Below are 15,264 nucleotides of genomic sequence, written 5' to 3' on the forward strand. Positions count from 1 at the left end.
GCTACAAAAGGGTTTCTCTGGGTCCTACTGATTTACAAACTATGAGAGAAACTTTTGCATTGTATGTAAATATGCAAATAATGGTTGCAAATTAAGGATCATGATTTTGATCCAATTTGTCTACTTGCATACATAATCACAAAAAAGGCTAAAGGACAAGTTCATTACGTAGATATTTCTTGTCCTATTAGCGCCGGAAGGGGTGACCTACTCCGAAACTATTCATTACGTGGAAGAAATCACATCAAGAAATCGTTTTGATTACACAAATTATGTATTCCTGATTTATTCATGATTTCACAAAATTATTTATGTACTTGCAAAATTACGCGATGACGGGAACACACATTGTTTACTGCGGCAGTTTTCTAAATTTATATAAACCCATTAAACCCACAAATAATAAGCATAATGTTCTTTTTTTTCCCTACATAGTTCTCAATTCTGCACTATAATTCTTCATACACGCATCCATGCCCAAGCTAATGGTGATAAGGTAGCAGCAGCAGAATAAGTGAATAAATAGTACGCTGAAGGCCACCATCATTCTCATGGCATGACATCCTCCAATTATTTAAATTTTCAATTAAGGCATTCAAACTAGGAATATATTTCAATTTTCATTTCAGCCCACGACTAAATCATGCCCTGGTGCTGGTAAGTGCATACATTTGCTGGCTGTCTGATCATATTAAGCAATAAGACGAAAATTAAATTAAACAAGCCGGATGGGAATTCTGGACGAAAGTATTACACACGGCCAGCCAGCCAGACAATCATCATCCCACACACAACAATCCTAGATATGTGTGTACCCTGTCACTTACTCAATTCCTTAATTTGAGGCATTTCTTGGTGTAACCACCCAAAACCAAGTAAATTGTATGTATGTAAACGGGAGCTGAGGCAAATCCATCCAGAAAAGTGTAGAGTTAGTCATTATCTACATGCAACCGTGATGATGATGAAGGTAAAAGATAAGTGAAAAGGTAAGCGTAATTCGGTTGGTGTGAGTCGTGATTTTATCCTGGTAGCATTATTTCAATTGAGAAAGAAATCATACGTATGCTTCAGGCGAGCTAAGGAATAATAACTTTTTCAAGAATTGAAGTTTGCTAGAGAAGAATGGGATTGGTTAGATTTGCAGATTTAGAGTACCCGACCGAGGAGAAATCACTGTGTCGAATTCTGCAGTAAAGTAATGGACAAAAGCTCGATGCATATTGTATTCTGAATAATTTTTTATATATAATTTTATGCAGAAAATTTGTTTTATTCTGCATTCTGCAGAACTGTGTGTGCATATTTCTGCATACTTTTCTGCAAAAATTGCTCTGCGTAAAGTTTTTCTGTAGAAAATTGGGCCAAATTTCTGCAGGAAACTCCGTTCAAATTTTTACTCGGGAACATACAATAAAATGAAACTTCATAAGAATAAAAACGCTACAATTTCATAAGTGTGTATGCCTCATATCTCAATTTTATGGTTGGATGCATACATAAATTCGATAAAACTTTTACCATTCATATACCCACAGAAACTTATCTCGATTAACTTTTCTTGTTACCTGTCCAAACCAATTAATTAAACGTCTAACTTAACCAGTAGCAGTGGTAGGCTTACTAACGCACCCACTCCTTCGTTCGTTTTTTCTTCTCCTTCTTTACTTAATAAAGGTCTGTAGTTTTAGTTAAAGAACTCGGATTACGTATTATGCATTGTATTCGTAGTTGGTTGGTTAGGTTCTTTCGTGCGAAAATAATGATAGGCTTCTCCACTCCGGAGTGTCGATGGTGTGATTGATTAAAGCATTACGTGGTGGTGGAGGTACGTGGTGGGTGTTTTGTTATACAATGCAAGTGGCACAACGAGTAATTATTGTTTAATGTAAGTAAAAGGATAAAATAAAACCACTCCAACTTTCGGATAAGATTAACTTTGTTTCGAGAATTTGCTTGCAAAGTTGCAAGTCTATTATTATTATTATTCGTGGGGGTGTATTTTTCAGTGCAAATTCGCCCAACAGACATTTTGGACATAACACACTCCATACGTACATATTTAGCAAACACGCTCCACCAAATAAGTAAACTTTATTAAAGTATGCAAATTGAATTTGTTTCCATTTTTAGATTTATTTGAGATGTATGTACACACATAAACAAATATTGCCATAAATTCGATAAACGTGTCTCATCCTGGTGTCACGAGCAGTGTGATAATTTTCAGAGGTGGGCAAAATATTCTGTCAAAATCTACTATTTTGAGGTCGGTTATTCCCGTGGTTTGGATTTCCAGGGCTGTTGCACCCACAAAAAGGCGAGAATTTACATGGATAAGACAGAAGGCATACGAAAATACGGGTTTCGTGAAGAAATTAACTTTTTATTGCTGTCAAAATATGTACTTTATTTTTAACAATTGTGAAAACCATGCATTTTGACAGCGATAAATTAAGTTTATTTCTTCGCAAAACATGGAATATTTTCGAAACTGACTGCTGTCTTCTCCGCAGATTTTCGTCTTTTTGTGGGTGTAACAGCCCTGTAAATCCAAACCCTGGGAAGAACCGAGTTCAAAATACTATATTTTGACAAAGTATTTTGCCCACCCCTGCTAACATTACATATCTCAATAATAAATATAATGTGATTAGTATATTTTATTAACTCGTCACCCTTCCCTTAATTACTGCATTCTCTTAACTATTTCTTAAGAATGTAATTCCATACGACGTTGTCTCAGCTCATTAGTCACACTCCTTATCCCACATGACACACCAGCCTTTGTTTCATTATCTGACGAATAAAATCAATGCTGCACGGATCACTATGCATACATACACTGACCACACGAGCCTGTTGTACAAATTATTATGTGCTAAAAGTAATGATGATGTTGTTTTTCATTCATTTAAATCAATTTGCAACTTTAATTCGTCGTGCAAAAGTCATCCTACATAAATCCAATCATAAAAAATTTAACATTTCCATTCAAAAAAGTTGTTTGACAATCAGATAATTTACTCGACTAATTGATTGATATACGCAGTGACCAGCCAGTTACTGCTTTGTGGGGAGCGGTGATTATATATTGCACAAATTGAAACAAATAGTAACAGCTTAGCAAAAAAAACCTGTAGGAAGAAATTGTACTCAATTCAGTAATGAGTTAAAGGTAGCGAAAACTTACCCGATATTATTATTGCCTATGCAACATTTCCTTACTATTAAACAAGTACGATTATGCGATCCTACGGCACGAATTTGCATATGTAGATAAGGCATCTTTGCAAATAATCTAATCTAATCCGCCCGTGTGGTCTTGCCTTCCCACCTGTCAAGCTAAAACGTATCTCATTCCATCCTAAAGAACCAATTAAACATAACAGACACGATTCCGGTGAAAATTACGGCATTAAAGTATCAAAAATTCCAGGGGCACCCAGCTCATTTCATTTCATCCTCTCCGTCCGTTGTTAATAAATCAATAAAAATGTACTCCTAGCACATGGGGTTAAATAAAGTTGCCAAAAACGAGGGGATCGTAGTCCGTTATCGAAATTATTAGTGTGACACAGTAGAAGTTAGAAGAACCCACTGACAAATGAGTGTCGGCTTGGATGCGATGATGATGATCTAGGAAAACTGCCTTCGTGTGTGGTCCAGCCTCAAGTTAACTCACTCATTGCCCACCAAACTCGTAAGGATAAGCCTACATCATCACAGACAAAACATGGTTTAAAGGAGCAGCCTCAGCCAGCCACTTAACTCTTCATTCACTTTTATAACGTGCGAGTGCGAGGGAGCGAGTCAATAATATTATTACCAGAAGAAGAGGAAGAATCACAATTTACTGTCTCTTCTTCTTCTTATCATTATTACTGCAATGCCTATGCCCTGAATGTAATGTAATGCATCCGCGCATCCGTCGGCTGCCAGGCCAGCAGCACGTTCAAGTAACACTTTGGTGATAATTTGATACCTTTTTCTCACTCGGGTCGTGTTGTGCAAGTCCGTTCCGTAATGAGAGAATTTCGCCTTTCCTCCACTCCTCTTCTCAAATTAACATCTACTTGATGAGAATAACATTCAGGGTGAGATGAATTTGCGAAATTGGGTTAAAAATAGTTCGTGAGAGAGGAAGATCATTCATAATTGAGGTTAAATTGTGCCAAAATTATATACATGTCGAAATATTTTTTTAGCACATATTTTGATTCAGAATTTTATTTCAAAATTGTAAAGATGTGAGCGCATAGGTTTTCTCACAAGTTAAGTCAAGTCATAAGTCATTCAAAATTAAGCTTAAATTGTGGCGAAATTATATCTTGCAATATTTTTTTAAATATTTTTTAAGCATACATTTTGATCAAAATTTTATTTCAAAATTGTTAAGATGCGAAGGCATCATTGTTCAGTTTTTCTCACAAGTTAATAAAAAAAGTTAACAAGGTAGTGGCGGTGGTCTGTTAAAGCAACCCACAAAATATGCATGTATCGATGAAAAAAGAGTCTCACATGACGCTGATTTCGATTGGATGATGCTTACTCACTCACTGCTAAACGTATTCACCACAACATTTTACGTATGCACACCGAGTGAATTGGATTGGATTGGTGAATGTTAGATGTTTACCTTGTTAGCTTGGACGGAAATCCAATAATTGAGCCGGAATTTCTCACAAATAGTTAAAAAATCCTCGTCTCGTTAACTCTCGGTGGTGAAGGAATGATAGAAAGGATTAGGATTTTTATGCCTTTTTTAATAAGTGACCGACAACAAACTATGTAATCGATGATGGTCAAGCAATCAGAAAACAGCTCTCTGTTCGCCGGACCGCCGATGTGACGTGATTTGATTGTGCAAGCTACAGAGTTGGACCAAAAATCGTCTTTGTTTTTGCCGATTTTAATGGATTCCCTTGTGGTTTTGGCCCATTTGCTATACACACAAAATAAATATGAGTTCAAAGAAATCTTCAAAAAAACGAGAACAATTCTCAAATTCAACAGTCACATGAAACCTTTGTTCCGGAATAAACCTAGACAGCGAAATAAGTATTACATCATTTAACTCTTTATTAATTTGTTTTGGTTATATCTTTGCAACTTTCTCTATGCATAAAATCCATATTTTTTAAAGTTGGGTTGCATGCACTCTTAAAAATAATGTTTGCCTTTTGGTAAGTAAATGCATTCGTAATTCTATATTAAATAAAGTATACTAAATCCAGAGTGAATTTCACTCTGTTACCGTTAGATTTAGTTTTGCGACAATTTTTCGCTTTTTTCTACGCATATTTTGATAAATGAATAGCAGATAGAATTCGAAATATCGACAAAATAAAAAGTTTTCCCGTTTTCCGCTAAAACTTCCGTGTAATCCAAATTAATTTAGAATTGAGAGTGCATTTACTTTTCAAAAGGGTGAAGGGTAAGACTATTTTTAAGAGTGTGTGTATTTATGGTTTGGAATATTTTGGATCCGATATAATTATGTATATTAGATTATTGCTGTGATTATACTTTGTCGTAGTTTTTTTATATGATCATTGTAACTTACAAAACTTGATATAGTTACTATTTATGTAATGTACAGTTACACACAGTCGGGGCAATATGGGAATAAAGTTAACTATTTATTCGTTATTATTGCTTATTACACATTAGTCTTAAACGCATTCATGAAGTAAAACTGCGTCAAACAAAATGCACAAAGCATCACTCATTATTCAGCGTCGGTTTACTTTAGTCTAATTTAGAACCACGTTATTAACTAGGTGTCAATCCAAACTGAAATTTAATCAAACCTTGGAATTATATAAGCTTTCTAATAAATTGTCAACCCGTGAATCCAGAAGTGAATTAAATAAACTCATGAAAAATGAGAAACTGCAACGAAACAGGAATGAGACCAAGTTTACGTATTTACGTGTCCCCTCAATGAATAAATGTCTCATTTATTTGACTCGTCTGTGTGAAATCTGTCTCCTCATTAATAAAGTAGCAAATGTCCCTCCAGCCTCTGACCCCAACCACGTTACGTTATGCCCCTCTTCATTTCATATCAAATCCAATCCAGCATCAGGAATGTTAACAACTAACTTGCAACCAATGTTCTTTCCACCGGATGGAATTTGATCCCAGTAAATTGCTTCATTAATGAATTTTTCCCTCTGTCCCACTACACAAATAATACGACTCGAAGCAGCAGCAAAATGATGTCCCGAAGGAAAAATATTTATTTTAATCAAAATTCCCTCAGATTGATTGAAATCTGAAAGAGTGAGATGATATCGGGGTTAGTTTTTGGTGTCGTTGTTTTCTGATTTTGTCACTTGTCGTGTTATTTAAGGGGTGCTTAAACAAAAAGGGCAACAGTTGGTAGGTGCTGGTTTCGTGTAGTGATTGATGATGCCTTAATTTAATTTATTTTAATTGAATTTAATGCAATTCATTTATTTATTTATGGGTGAGTTGTGAGTGAGCGAGTGACTGGGTGAGAGTGATCTTATCCAAACTATTTCTGTATTTTTTCATAAGTATTTAAACATTTATTTGTAGCATGCAACACAAACGGACAACAACGGTACTCGATTTTTGGCATTATTGATTGATTTCTGAGAGCTTATTCTTCTTCTTCATCACGAGACGACCTTCTTCTTATCGACGAATAAGTAAAATGTTGAAAAGTAAAAAATAAATTTGCACACGAGTGAACAATAATGATTATAAATATGTATTTAGTATGACTGAGAGGAGGTTGGCTGCGTTTTATACTGTCTTCTGTACTACTCGAGACGAGGGCTATTTTAGGGTAGGGACACTACTACTCTTTTTTTACTACTACGGCTGTATGTACATAATAAATTACATCATTTCCATCATCATTTCGTCATCTTCGTCAACAGGAACGGTGGAGTGGTTGTACAGTCCTTGGGCCATTAGTTGCATGGCTAAAAAATATATTTCGATATGTAACCCTTGCTCTCTATGTAAGTATTTATGGTATAAAAAGATAGTAAAACTAACCTAAACCATTCTTGGTACCTGTGGACTTTTTCAGCTTTGCACGCTTATTCTGGAAAAATTTAAAAACAAAATTATAGCAATGGTACTAAAAAAAGTGAGATGAAACGAGCTTAGGTTTGGAAGATATGAAAATAGTTTTTAGAATAATTAGCTCAACAATAATTAAATAATGATACAAAGAATAGGAGTGGCTTAAAAGATAGTTGTCGGAATAATTAACTTAAATTAGCAATAATTAAACATTTATTCTCACCTGAAACCAAATTTTGATCTGGTTTTCATGCAGCTTCAAGTCGCGAGCGAGATCTTGCCTCCTTTTTTCCGTAAGGTAGCGATTTTCGTCAAATTCTTTCTTCAATTTGGACAACTGTTCTCCAGTGAAAGCTGTCCTCGGCCGCTTTTCTTCCGGGATTTCACGTGGAGATTTCCGTATGCGGCGAGATCTGGGACCTGTCAATAAAAAATATAATTTTTTTTCTTATTTTCAATTGCCGAGAAAATGGATCTCTTTAAATTATCCATTCCACAAAGGACTGAAATGATTCTTAAGCTAATTCCTATTTGAGTGAGACACCCACTCCAATATAAATAACGACGCGTTAAGTAGTTTCATGAGAAAATATCATCTCTGTCAAACCCACCCACTCCCTCAATCCTTCATCCATCCGTTCATCCATTCACACACAGCCATCCACCCACTTTGCTAATATGTCCAACAACAAGTTACACAATTGTGGATTACACTTGTCGAGATGAGACGAGTTGATTTAACACGTTAGAAAAATGAAACCCACCCTGGTGATCATCCTCAAATCCTTAATCACCCACTTAAATCTGAGTGAGTATGTAACATGACAAAAGTGCATGCGCTTCTTCTCCCAAGCACCAAGCTCGGTGTCAAAACTCTCTTAACGGATTATCCCATAATCCATAATAATCCACGTGGGACAAGCAAGAGGGTGACTCTCTGTCATGTCGAGATAAGCAAGCAAAATGGAGCATGAATCCCTATTTAATTCAAATATTCGGATTTAAGTCGGTAGGAAAATTGAGTTTGCATTAAGATCTATGACTTGATTACTCCTTTCTGAATAATTTGACAACTTAAGATCACTTATTTTTGACATATGTGACTTGATTAAAATCTCGACACATGCGATTATCTCATACAGTTCTCACCCACGAGGAGAGCTGATCACTAAATGAAGCACAATCTCTCCATACATTTAGTAGCACTGTACTTACTTGAGCGTAATCTGTGTAATAAAACTTTTACGATCCTTTTTTCCACATGAGTTAAAAGAATTCTTGATTTTATATTACAATCTACCAATATGCACTTATGAAGAGTAGTGCCATCACTGGTGCCATCAGTCGAGATCAATTACCTCATTTAATATAAATCTCATCACTGCGCACTCCTCGTGTACCTTACACTTAACTGCTTCACACCATCGTATCAAGAGGTTGAAAGTGTTGGCGAGGTGAATGGCGATGCAGATAAGGTTTTATTGCCTTATTTACAATTTAATTTATAACACAATCAAAAATCGATTAGGGTTGAATTGCCCACGAAGAAAGAGGAGTAAGTGGTGGACACTTGAGTCAATCATCCACTCCACTCAATCATTCAGGAAAATGCTCAACAAGTCAAGAAAGACAGGTTTGTATTATTATTTCGTTAAGGGTTAAAATTAAAATGAAATGGATCTCGTGAATAAATAAAGTATTATAAAATCCTACTGCAAATGACTCCTCGATAAAATTTGATTAGGTTTTTCCAACCAATTTAAATATCCGTACTTGTAAAATTGAATTATTTATGTGTTTACTAGCTTGATGTGTGCATGCAGGTTGTTGCAATAATGCTGTGAATTGGACATGGGTGGATGATTGACCGTAGCCGTTCTGCCAGTTTAATTAAGAGTGAGGTATTTTGTTTGAGACTGGTGATAGGCAAGGTTGAGCGGAGTCAGTCGTGTAGATTTTTGTAGCAAGAGTCAAATGTCAATTAAAAGTGTCTAAAGTGACATTTGCAGGTCGTGATGAGGTCAGGCATATGGGGAACCTATTACTAAATTTGAATACGTATGCACATATTCCAAAATTCGATCCCTGTCGTAGAATATTTTTTTACAGAGTCACCACTACTTTAGAATTTATGACTTAATGCATACATATTTTGGACTGTGAGGAATCTATTTCGTCCAGATTACAAATATTTTCGTGCAAATAAAATCATCTACGTGTAAAATTTCAACTTGCAATTTACATAGGAAAATATATTACCAAGCTGTGACAGAAAGCTTTGACTGGCATCACTAATGTGCATACATATTTATGGAATGCAATACTATTATTATTACATCCCTGTAACGAAGGGATTTTTTAATGCAATGGATTTTATTATTGTTATAAAAACAACAACTACCACCACAAATCGGTACGTTATGGACAACGCTACCAATGAATGATGACGCGAATGATAAATGGGCTTAGTATTGACAAAACAAGGTGATAAGTATTATGCGAGTCAAGTGTGGCCGGGTATATGCACCTATTGTGACCCGATCCTACCTTCTTATGAGCCTACTATTTACCTACCCATCGTAAAGTTTCAACGTGAGAATCTTTTCCCGAACTAATAAAATGCACAATCATAAATCTCTCTCACCTGAAGAAGGTCTATCAGAGTATCTCGTGCAGTAGACCCAGGCCGGCCTGTGGAAAAAATTGCATGCATTAAAAAAATATTTCCAGAATTTAATCTTCAAAAAGGCACTAATTTTACTAATTATTTTACTAATTATTGCAAATATTTCCCAATTTTTTAACTTACCACAATAATGGACCTTCAGGAACGGGTGGGTTGACCTAGAAAATTAATCATTAATTAGTTAACTTTACTATTTATGATTTACAAATTTCTGAAGAAACAAATCCAAGAAAATTAAACTCACCTTTGTATCGTCCACAACTTCGGGTTCTCTCCGACTGCTGCTGCAGGACCCATTCGAGTCCTCAGAGTGATAAATGACACTTCCCGGACCAGGTTTGTAGGGGCGATGTCCTTCCGTCGACGACACGGAGGACGAGCCCCCCTTCGCCACTCGCCCACTGACGCTGCTTCCACCACCCCCACTGCTCCCCGGACTTGGCAGCAGGGGTCCAATCCTCGCCCTTTTTATTTGCTGCTGCTGCTGGTGATGATGTTGGGCCAAGAGTTGAAACTTGGTGAGACCAAAGTCGGGTCGAAGTATGTCTTCAATCGAGAATTTAAGCGATGCTGCTGCCGTCTCACTTTTTCCATTCTTCACATTGCTGGACAGATTAAGCCCAAAGTTTGAGACTGCGAAGGGTCTGAAGTTGAAACAGGGTGAGGAATTGGTTCCTGATGATGAGAACGATGAGCCACCACACATCGTTGCCGTATTCGTGGTCGTGGTGGTGGTGGTGGCAGGGCTGATTTTATTATGATTCGATTTGTTGTCGTCATCCCCATCAACATCAATGTCCCCCCCTTCATCATCATCGCTATTGTCATTATCGTCGTCATCATCGGTTAATTCATCGTGCCGGTGGTCCTTACTCCTTTTGTGACTCTGATGACCATTATTATCACTGTTCTGAGCAGATGGCCTTATTGGCATGAATGCAGTACGGCTATGATTATGCGAGTGATTTACATCCTTATCCTCCCCGGATTTCCTATTGTTAATTGGAAACCTATTATTGTGACAGGGTCGACCCAAGTCGTCTTCAGGGGACTCGACCTTTATGCGGACTTGATCGTCTTCATTATTATTATTTTTATTTTTATTCATGTGACGTGAGGATTCTGCGGGAGGTGGTGAGATTATTTTGGGACAGTAGCATTTTCCACTTTCACCACCCGTCTCACTCACAGTGCTGGAGATTGAGCCTTGCGAGTTGGACGAGTCGGGGGAAAGTGACATTCGTCTCGAGGAGGACGCCGTCGTCGTAGAGAGACTGTTGTTACAAGAAGAAGAAGAATTGCCAACTAACCGTTCTACAGGGAGAGCCAGCATCTTTTCCACCCTTTTTAAATAGTCTATGTGCATAATACAGTACTTGTCACGGAGGAGGAGGAGGACTTGGGGCAGGGTGATAACCTACGACGACTTCTTCTTCCGTTGACCGTATTCAAGTTTGATAAAAAATGCTCATGTGTGTGTGCAACGAGTGGGTTTTAAAAGGAGAAAAGCCGGTCGTCCTCCCAACAATGCGGGATGATTGACAGTTGGGTTGGATTTGTTGTTGGCCCTTTTTTCCCAACAATGGAGTTCTTATTTGGATACGATACACGCGGTTGGGTTATGGATGTTGCTGGTGAGTTAATTTATTTTATAAATCGCTTACTTTTTCATGCACATGGTCTTTTACGGTGGCTGCAGTTTCCTATGTCGATGATCGTGGTGGTGGTAGTGGATGGAATAATAGTGATAAAGTGAGGTGTCATGTCAATCTATCTTCACTCGCATTCAAAGCGTATATCACTTACTCACTCGCACAAAGGGAAATTCTTCTTAATGAATCTGTTCAACATTTGTCACTTTGCTAATTTTTCTTTGTTTTTCTTTTTGCACTTGCAATTCTTTTTTTGTATCTTGTTGAAAAAAATGAGATCAGGTAAAAAACTGAGAATTTGTGTCTGTGTACTTATGTAAATTGAGAGTCGTCTCAACTTGTCACCTTTCCTCTCGCTCTGAGGAGCAGGAGTCGTCGTAAGTGCAAACTCGAACTGAAGTGGGTCTGAGTAAGATGTGATCTTTTTGAAGGGTTCTTAACTTTTCTTGAGTGACTTTCTTCCCAATACGGGGAGAAGAAGAAGATTCACCCAATGTGACCAACCAATATTGGGCGATAGGTAGGCAGCAGCAGGTGATATACAAACCTTCTTGCGTGTCGTCGTATCATATGATATGGTCACCTCAGAGAAGAAGGGAGAGAGCGAGATTGTGGGGATGGTGGTTGGTGTCCGTGTCCTGCCCTGCCTGCCTGTCCTCTGACCACCAGCGATTTGATGTTTGACGTCTAAATACGTCTAAATATCCACCCAAAGCCAATCCTCTCCAAAATCCAAACAAAGCAAAGAAAGCTTCTTTGAGTAAGTCGTCTTCCTTTAACTCTCTGCTCGCTCTATATTGCTTCGTGGGTATGGACGGATATGTGTCCCTTTGCATTTACTATGTGCTACGTACGTACGTAGGAAAGGGGTTCAGACTGGTTGGTGTTGGTAAAATGTCAGTAAGATTCGCCACGCCGATGGATGATATGAAATTGACAGGAGTGGAGTATGTAAAGCCATGATGTTATGAAAACGGGCTCTATCTATATTAGTATATGTACGTCGGTATGTGCAACTTTTTAAGCCAGAGTAAGTACAATAGCTGCTTGCTTTAGTTGAGGGCTGTCACATCTCTTCATTTGCTGTAGGGAAGCCTTCTCTAGTAAAAACTTTACCTAGCTTTTACATATGTACAATACTCCACCACTACTTTGTGTCATGACCGTGGTTTTAAGCCCAAACCAACTCCAACACGAAACTGGACGCTGGATGAATAAAGTGCATGCTCAGTTAGTCGCAGGTTTAGATGGGGGTTACGATTTCAAAAAGAGTGACGTTTCAGGAGCGTGTAAGAACAGCGTTGTTTTTGTAATGCGGTCACACCGAATGGTAAAATCTATCTGGATCCCTTACATTTATTTTGCATGCGCAATTTTAGCTTAAATTTGCGTATGCAAAATGAAAAATAAAAAGTTAACCAGTTAAAATTTGCAACTGTTATTTTAAATTTTGTAAAAAAATTTGTAAAAAAAATCATTTCTACTTTCTATTTCCACTTTCGACGTCGAAATCACCCAATTTATAAACGCTCTCAAACTCCACTTCTTCATCTGGAGGGGATTCTCCGGACAAAAAGCGGTTCGAGGGGTGGAGCAGTATCCTCTCTTTGAACGCCCTGCACGTTCGCCAGCCTCCAATCCGGTCCGCCGACACAAGGCGAGTTGTTGGGCGTTTGCTCCAGCAGAGAAGTTGTCGCGGTATAGCAACGTCTACCAGATTCGACACGATATATGCGCCACAATGGAGAGAAGCAGTTTGTATAAAATCATTATATCATCACGGCTTAAAGGATTTGTACGGATTAAGCTTATCTCCACCTCCACTTCTTCTCCTTAAGCGACTCCTTACACACATACTACTCTTCTTGTCCTCTCTCTCTCTTATTGAGCTATATACTTGACAAGTCTTCATTAAATTAAATTAAATTATTTGCTGCCAGAATAACACATCACAATTGCAACTGGCTCTTCTTCTCGGGAGAAAAAAAGTTGGCAAACTTTTTCATGCAGCTCTTTCCTATTTATTCATTCATTTCATGGTGATGATGATGCGATGCGACTCATTGTGTCGAGGAACTACTGAGCATCTGCATCTGCATCTCCTCAATGGTGTCATCTTATTACAATGTCACATTTAGTGTGACACCCATTCAGCTGGCTTCTTGATGCCGGATTATTTTTAGACTTTATGTACATGCAAATGCTAGAGATGCGTATTTATCTCTCCAGAAATGAATCCCAGTCAGTTGTGTCTGCACATGCTTCTTTTGTCTCTGTCTTTGTACGAGTGTTGACTGTTAGTCATTAAATCATCCGTCCATTCTTCTAATACGACTGACACGGGGATCATTACACTACTACCCACATTGGTGGAAGAAGCAATAAGCAATACATAAATAATATCTGGGACCACCACTACCCCTTTGAATAATAAAGAGGAGAAAGATTTAAATTTTTTTGTGCCTCCCCGTTCCACACCATCTTTTGAATTATCTTTATCTTTATATCTCACACAGCCCACAAAATATCTAAATCTATTGAGTTGCATGAATGTGATGTGTTTGTTAAATAAATGTTAGCTGGCTGGAATTTTATTCAATTCTTTAACCCCTGCTTTTGACCATCGGGATGAGATGAGCTGAGCTGTAATGAAAATCTGGTCGGTCGGGTCCATCCTTTTGTGTGCGTATGTACATGTTGTTAGTCTTGTCTGTTATTATCCCTGTTTTGTTATTACACAACCTTCCTCCTTTCTAAATACCTTCGTTCCATGCGTTGAATGCGAGGAAACCAAGCTGTACACATAAAAGCGAACCATCAAAGTCAGGGTTTATCTGGGAAGGGAACATGATGCACATTTCATTTCGGTGTTTTTTTTCTCTCTATGCTGTTATATTTCGAGCCGAGAACAACAATGAGAATGAAATGTTGCTGGTGAGAATTCAATTTCAATTTGGTCAACCATGCCATAATCGTGGTGCTATTATTGCTGAATGAAATCTACTTAATGGAAAAAATTGTAACTTTTAAAATTGTAATGTATATAAAAAAAGCTTTTTAAATTGTGTTTCGTAAAAGTCAGTCATATATATTTAAGCAGAATTTATAAGCAGAATTTCCTACCAGTACAAATGTGCTGGACGGATACGACTAAATTGTTATAGGTTGTCCAAAGTTCTCTCTTGATCTGTTCGATACATTTCTACGTGACATGATGGCAGATGCAGAACTAATGCACTGTACTTGTGTAACAGCTAAACTAACCGGCATCCGTTATTGCGCATTCATCTTTTGGCTCATCCAAAACCCTATTCACTTTCTATCTCTAAGAGGACAAATAATAATCCTCATCTGTCCCTCTAATAAATTATGATGTGCTTATTAACAAAGCAAACCTGGAATTTCGAATGGATCCAATCCAATTGAATTGTATGAAAAGTGAGCAGATTGAGACGAGACGAGGATGATTCTACCGATTTCAACTTTTTCACACAATTTCGTCCCATTCTTCCCATGAAGACATTAAAACATGGAGCAAATCCACTACACATAAAGGTGGTCCAATCCTTCGATTTGCTATGCATGCATGCCGAGATACTAAGAAGATGCGATGACTGCGTTGAACATCTCTCGTCGTCGTCTTCTTCTTCATCTCCATCATTAACAAGATTTTGTTATTCGCCCGGGGGAGAAATTCTCTCGAGGAGAGAAGATTGGCTGGATGAAGCAGCAACTCCTAAGGTCTGGAGAGCTATTACAAACTACATGATGATGAGTAGAAAAAAAGTAGGAAGAATCATCATGGCTGTCTTCTTGCTGCCTGGTTGGTTGGTCTAAAATGTTCTTCTCTGCGCCTGAGAT

At 37.7% G+C, this 15,264-nt stretch overlaps 1 protein-coding gene across 1 annotated transcript; it reads right to left on the bottom strand.

The window, feature by feature from the left end:
- Positions 1–6,509: 6,509 nt before the first annotated feature.
- Positions 6,510–12,355, bottom strand: LOC110862523 (homeobox protein Hox-A1a-like). The gene is made up of 6 exons (XM_035845653.1): positions 9,996–12,355; positions 9,875–9,909; positions 9,710–9,756; positions 7,289–7,485; positions 7,036–7,084; positions 6,510–6,959 (listed from the first exon to the last, which is right to left on the bottom strand). Exons 1-6 carry the CDS (start codon positions 11,115–11,117, stop codon positions 6,874–6,876), a joined length of 1,536 nt encoding a protein of 511 aa, XP_035701546.1. The 5' UTR covers positions 11,118–12,355; the 3' UTR covers positions 6,510–6,873.
- Between the last annotated feature and the right edge of the window lie 2,909 nt (positions 12,356–15,264).

This window comes from Folsomia candida, unplaced genomic scaffold (genome assembly GCF_002217175.1).
Source record: "Folsomia candida strain VU population unplaced genomic scaffold, ASM221717v1 Fcan01_Sc060, whole genome shotgun sequence".
Taxonomy (NCBI): Eukaryota; Metazoa; Arthropoda; class Collembola; order Entomobryomorpha; family Isotomidae; genus Folsomia; species Folsomia candida.

Coding starts and splice junctions, on each gene's coding strand:
- LOC110862523 (XM_035845653.1), bottom strand. CDS start 11,117: ATGCACATAGACTATTTAAAAAGGGTGGAAAAGATGCTGGCTCTCCCT. Junction 9,910..9,995: donor AAGTTGTGGACGATACAAAG/GTGAGTTTAATT, acceptor TTAATTTTCTAG/GTCAACCCACCCGTTCCTGA. Junction 6,960..7,035: donor AGGTACCAAGAATGGTTTAG/GTTAGTTTTACT, acceptor TATATTTTTTAG/CCATGCAACTAATGGCCCAA.